The following is a 6,626-nucleotide window of genomic DNA, read 5'->3' as shown; positions in this document are numbered from 1 at the left end:
AAGCCAAGGAATCTAAGTAAAGAAGAAAACATCAGTGTAGGAGACTGGACCATTTTTAAGAAATGTAACCAAAAATGATTCCTGGTGGGTTTAGTCTTGGGGTTCTCTTATTTGACAGGTTCGGGCAAGGAAAGAGAATACTCAAAGAATAGCGCTCCGACTAAGCCACCAAAGAAGTCCGCAAGGGGCCTGGGAGTTTTGTGCAATTGGTATACGTGGGACTTGCAAGGAACATTGCGTGTCGTGGACATGCATGCCCACGGCTACTTTGACATAAAATATTACCGTTTTACTATTCCAAGACCTGAAGTTAAATCAAACGCTTTGACATTGACCACCAATATTACTGAAAAATTAAAACTTTTTAAGTCTTGAATAATATTATAGAATATTATGAGTTTTAAATAAAAAATTCTTTTGATAATTTCCTTCTTCCATTGAGTACATACAAAGGCCTATGCGTAAACAACTTCAATTCACATTAAGGCCTATTATTGAATTTTTTGGGGCAAAACTAACAGATTTAACATTGCACTGAGTAGTATCTGTAAGTTTTTGGTGGTATATTTAGTAATAACATGTAAAATCTGGTAATGTGTTGTAATATCTTTTAATATCATCAAAATTATGTAGTCTAGCGTAATAAGTGAAGTGAAATATCAGTATCGTAATAAGATTAAAAATAGTGTAATACCTTGTAATACGGAGTAATACCTTGTAATACGGAGTAATACCAGATATTAATTTTTATAGTACGACTTAATACTAGATAACACTTTGTAGTACGGTGTAATATTTTTGTAGTACCAACAAATATTCTGTAATCCAACGTAATAAGTGTAGTACAAATAATATCGTAATATATTTTGTAATAGCGTGTAATCTGTAGTACGGTGTACATTAAAATCAATAGTGGTTTCCCCCTCGATTTATTGCTTTGTATATATTGAAGTATTGTTGAAGTGTTATAAATACTGTCTTCTGAGCCTAATGTAATATTATAAATACCGTCTTCTGAGAGCCTAATGTACTTTCAGAATGTTATGGTCTTGAATTAAATGAAAAGTAAATAAAGTGAACGTTAAAATATATGACATCGTCCCTATATTATGTAAGATGAACCTCGTTCGGCCGTCGAAGGTAATTTAATACAAGTATTGATGATAATATACATGTATGAAGTCGATAAGTTTAATAATATAGGGGTAATTAAGTGACTATTTTAAAATGCAATTCCTGCTCTTGCAAAGAATTAAAAAAAGCGATAGACGCATATATTTAGGTTGTTTAAGGGGTAGTGATAGTCATCTCCACTCGGGGAGGTAATATTTTGGCTTTCCCAACTTGTTTAAGTTTTCCCCCTATTTGTCTAAATCGCTACTAATCGTTTTCACCCGCCACTTTCCGCGTATCAATTTTGTCAAACTAGCGAGGATTAGTTTATCGCGTTAAGGCGATTCTTTCTCGCTCGCCCCAATTAATAGTCGTCTAATACATTTTCAAATATGGAATTTACTTTATGTTCAGGGATCGTTTTAAATAATCCGCCATCATTTTTAATTGGGTCCGTTTGCTCGTAGTACCCCACCAAAGCTGTCAAGAAATGAAAGTGCAATTGTCATCAAGAAAATCAATCTCTCAATTCCGAGAGATTGTTCAAGTCTCGCTTCGAAAACGCGAACGAATGATTATAAACTCACCGGAAGTATGCCTTATTTAATTTCAGTCTCATTGGCGAACCTATTGATCAATATATCAAGGATAAGTATTTCAAAATGCAAATTAAATACCTGTATTTAAAACTATCTTATTAACTTCAAATCTCTCAAATTATTCAAGACATAATCATTTCATTAAATTTTAGGACAATTTGCTACTATACTTCGAGTACCGTTTTGGCGTCGTGCTGAACAGAGTTAGGCCAATCAATTTAAAATATCATTTTATCAGCTATTTTTGCCAAAAAAAAACACACCTGCTAATGTTTCCGTTGCCAGGGTAACTGAAATGAAGATAATTAAGCTATCTAAACGATTTTTATTAAAAATAAAGACCAGACTAGAATAATTTAATTTTGGAAATATTTCGTTTGGAAGAGAACAGGTTTTATTTCAACTAAGTTATTTATTATTCTCGTAATAGAGTTGGGCTTTATCATAAGAAAATAATATAAGTATGAATCTCTCCATTTAAGCCATGTAAACGGCAGTTTCTTCAGTTAAAATTTGTAAAAAGTTTCCATTGCGACCTTTTAAGATTTTTTGACGTTAAAAAAATTAAATATTTGTTTTGAAAAATTTATATTTTAATTAAATCGTTAAAGGTCTTGAACTTATTATTATGATAATTATAATGATTAAGTGCTTGACAATATTATCATAATAAATTAATAGATGACGCGAAAAACTAGCTTGGAATTTTTTGATTTGGACGACCAGGGCTAGCCACTACACTGGTAGGAGGTAAGACGTTTGGTGGCGGTTTCGCCCCCCCTTTTACTCTTAGTTCGAAAACGTCCCGCGTAAGCTTGAATATTAAAGCCATAGGAAGCTATATAATATCTTCCTATGGCTTTAATATTCAATTCGAGACTTGAAGGAGCTAAAACATCGTCGCACGCGTGTTTGTATTAAACGTTTTATCCGAGGGGGTAGACACTTTGGATCTCTGTGTACACCTGAGGTCAAAAGAGTTCAGCTTTGACAGTGCATTGAGTTCAAAGCCTTCGGAACTCAGAGTTCAGCTTTGACAGTGCATTGAGTTCAAGACATATTGTACACCTGAGTTCTCAAGTGTCTACTCCCTCGGTTTTATCAGATCTCCTATTCGAAGTCCGAAACGATTAATCGTTCTCTAAATACATGTAGCAGACAAAACATATTGTAGAATAGAATTGTAAGATTTTGATTTGACCACCTTGTAGTTCTCTCATTTACAAGAAAGTGATTTTGGATGTGGTAGATGCACTTATGGGTTGACTTAATTATGGGTATATTTGATTTTAACCTAAATAATTCCCCGAAAACCTTTTCAAAGTGTTACTGAATAAATGGACAAGAAGGTTTAATAAAAATATGATTGGCAACTGCAAAAATGTCTTGCGTCAAATTAACTTTTTATTTTACCCACAATAAGATTACAGACGGAATTTGAAATTTAACAGTAATGGTGTAAACGAGAATTTTGAAGCCAGGGAGCAAACTATAACCCCCGATGAAATATCAATATCATTTCAGTCAGAAGCGCATGACATATGAAGTGATTTTCTAGACTCTTTGGTAGACCCGTCTTATACGGAAAGATTTTTATTTTAGTCGGCACTAGCCACCTATGGGGGGATACTGACAAAAACTGCATCAATTTATTAGGGTTGCCGTCTGGCGAGAATAAGGGGTACTATTTCTAGGCGGTGACATATGCGTGAAAAATGTATAAGCCAATCACATTCTAAGTTGAAAATTCGTCTGCTATCTAGTCGTCGCCTTACTCAGTCTGTATCGGAACTTCGTAAAATTATATGAAAAATGGATTTGAAAAAGATTACAGATTATATCGAATTAGAAATAAAAAAGGAGTTACACGTCGCTTTTAATGAAAAAAGAACCCAGTGTCATAGATTTATTATTCAATCAGATTATTGGAGTATTTTTATAGAAAGTCTAGGCACGTGTGTCCACGAAGTTAAAGATGTATTCGAGTTCCTAAAATTTGGTACAAAATTAAGAGGTGAATTTAATTTCCAATTCGACGATTACAACAACACAGATTTGCAAGAACTCTTCAACTTTTACTTGTGTAGTGTTTACAGGTATGTTAAACTTTTATTGTATATGAACTTGGGGATAAATCAAATCTGGTTCTTTTTAAGATTTGTTCATAGCGATAGAGTAGACGAAGAAAACGAAAACATAGACTGTGATATTGAAGATGATTTGATCTGTGATGAGGATAAAACTACAACTAATGTAATAAAAGAGAAAGAAATAAAGGTCAACCCTTCTAATTTCAAGGAAGAAAGCCTAAGTGGCATTTTAAGACTTGGAGGAGGAACATTAGGAGAGTTGTGGAGGGTATCCAAGCGCTTAAAAGAATCAACACGCCACACCATGAAAACCAAAATCCTCTATGGGCAAGTATACAGATTGTGTTTCAAAACCTCATTAGATGACGAAGAGAAGGAAATGCAGTTGCCAGTAGAATTAAAACAACAAGATAGAGGAGGTATGTTTTTTCCGAAAGAGGTTCTACAAGAGTTTGTACGGGAAGTAAACAACACAGTCCGATTGCATGCAAACTCTGAGACTTTGAAGCAACATGGGAAAAATATGATTAAGGTAAGACAACCTGTTTGGTCAAAGAAAATATGTGCCTCTAATTAAATAACATTATTATAAGGTGTGCGCTTCAAAGGTAAAGGAAAACCACAAAATTGAAGAAAAGTTTCAGGAAGGAATAAAGAAAATTCCTGGATTGTTGGAACAGTTTAGCGAAGATAGTATTAATCTTTTTTATAAGATCTGGTTGCGAAAAATAACACATGCGAGGATTCAAGAGTTTATCAGTATTAAAAGTGGAAGTATGAGCAAAGGAGGACACAATATTAGGGACAATTTATACGGACAACTTAAGAAGCTATACGCCAAAACCAAAAATAACAACAAAGAGTCAAAAAAGACGGACATGATTACTGAAAAAGAAAACCCAAACTTGATTAGAACAAAAAGAAAATCTACAGTAGAACAGAAAGATGAACCTAAAAAAAATCAGCAAAGAAAACCTCAAAGAAAGCTACAGCGGAAACGCAGAAGAAAGTTACTAAAGGAGCGGCAAAGAGAGGCTCAAAAAAAATTTCAAAAGAAGGGGCGAAAAAAATTACAAAGAAAGGAGCAAAAAACATAAATACAAAGAATAATACAACTAGTCCTTTACCAAGAAATATTTTAAACCAAAAATGTGATACTATCAATTTAAGTCCAAAATCATCTGTGATCTCTGTTAAACGAAAAACTTTGTTTTAATATTAACTAGTCATTACCATTTTAAAACTAAATTTTATTTGAATAATTTATTGAAAGTGCAATAAAGCGTTTTTGTGATGAAGAAGTAAGAATTATTTATTGATTTAACCATAAACATGTTCTGGGTACTTTTCTAACGAGTCCCAGATTTTCCAATATCTAAAATTAATCTAGTTGTCTACAAAATGCAGCTTTTCATCACGATATGAGGTATTTGAAAAATTGCCACTGTGAATGTTTTTAACAATTCTTACAGCCTTTTGGGTAGAACTGTAATTGACTCCGCTAAGCTTGCTACCGCTAGCGTACTTAAGTTGTGAAAAGAGCGACTCCACAGCGCTTCCATTTATTCTCGATGGTGTTATGAAATTATCAGGGTATCTGCTCAAAAATTCTTCTGTAAACTTGAGAAATCCAAAAACTGTTATTCTCAGCAAGTCCCAAGTTTGCCAGGACAGAAATTCTTTCTGTTTTGGTGCACGCAAATTTATATCGGGTTGTTCTGTTAGAATTTCAGTCAGCCAATCCGCAAAATATTGATAACCCTCTTTCACCGATTTCACTTCCTTATCTGCCATGGAGCAAACTTTACCTTTGGATAGAAATCCATTTTCAAAGAGCTGGCTACATGATCGTAAATAGAGATAACATTCGAAAGCGCTTCGACGACTGGGCATAAACTCACTGGGATTCTGAGAATGCGCGTAAAGTTCTGATAGGACTTGAGGCTGCTGCATTATTTTAGCTGGCTTTACGTTCAATTTCGTCCATGCATCTCTGGTTATATAACTTTTGTGCATTTTGGGGACATACCGCAAAAGACCATTTTTCTGCCGTTCAATTTCCCGTTGATTCATATCTATTAGGTTAAGCCAACCAAATTCCACCCCGTTTCTTTGAAAAGATTTCGTCCTTGAAGTGTATGATGAGTATAATGAGTTAATCAGGCTCTTCAATTCATGTGATGGGCAAATCATCCAGTAAATTTTACGTCCTTCCCAGAAAGGATTTTCAAAACTAGGGCAAATTTCGTAACCTTTTGCAGCGTCTTCTATGTTGTATGAAAAAGCTTTCTGGCCACCCATCGTTTTTTTAATAACTGCTAAGTTGGAGCTGGCTCCATCACACATCAGAACTGAAGTACCAAATCCATAAGCATTGAAAGTACGTAGAGTTTCGAGTATACAAGGAAGTAGCTTTTCTTGTCTAACAGGAGAACCGAAAGTGTAGTAAGGACCAATTAAAATCGAAATTGGAAGTCAAGTCACGCCAGAGAAATTGCAGGACGTATTGAGTTGGTTTTGGTTCTGATGGGACGCTGGAAATATCATTTAGAAGAGGAAAGTCTTTTTCATCCATGGCAAAACCTACGAATTGGTGATTTTTTGAGTTCCAAATAAGTTTCTCAATAACTTTGACTTCATCAAAGATTAAAACCCCATCTCCTTTGGGAATTGGGGAACCTTTCTTTTGTTTTAAGGCCTTAAATTCTTCGTATTTTTGTTGCTGTTCACACAGATATCTGTGATTAATTCCAGGAGTGTTGTCGTAGACTTGGGACCTTTTTTTTAAAGTGCTAGCAGATGGTAATTTAAAAATGTTGAAAGA

At 34.4% G+C, this 6,626-nt stretch overlaps 1 protein-coding gene across 1 annotated transcript; it reads left to right on the top strand.

Annotated features, from left to right (window-relative positions):
- The first annotated feature begins 3,524 nt into the window (after positions 1–3,524).
- On the top strand, positions 3,525–4,899 carry LOC149612287 (uncharacterized). Its single transcript, XM_089858563.1, has 3 exons — positions 3,525–3,808; positions 3,869–4,334; positions 4,396–4,899. Exons 1-3 carry the CDS (start codon positions 3,525–3,527, stop codon positions 4,897–4,899), a joined length of 1,254 nt encoding a protein of 417 aa, XP_089714689.1.
- The last annotated feature ends 1,727 nt before the right edge of the window (positions 4,900–6,626 follow it).

This window comes from Phalangium opilio, unplaced genomic scaffold (assembly GCF_054372755.1).
Source record: "Phalangium opilio isolate 3A_F unplaced genomic scaffold, DU_Popi_V2 ptg000246l_1, whole genome shotgun sequence".
In the NCBI taxonomy this organism is placed as follows: domain Eukaryota; kingdom Metazoa; phylum Arthropoda; class Arachnida; order Opiliones; family Phalangiidae; genus Phalangium; species Phalangium opilio.
Note: the sequence above shows the minus strand (reverse complement) of the source record. Positions and strands in the feature narration are given on the sequence as shown.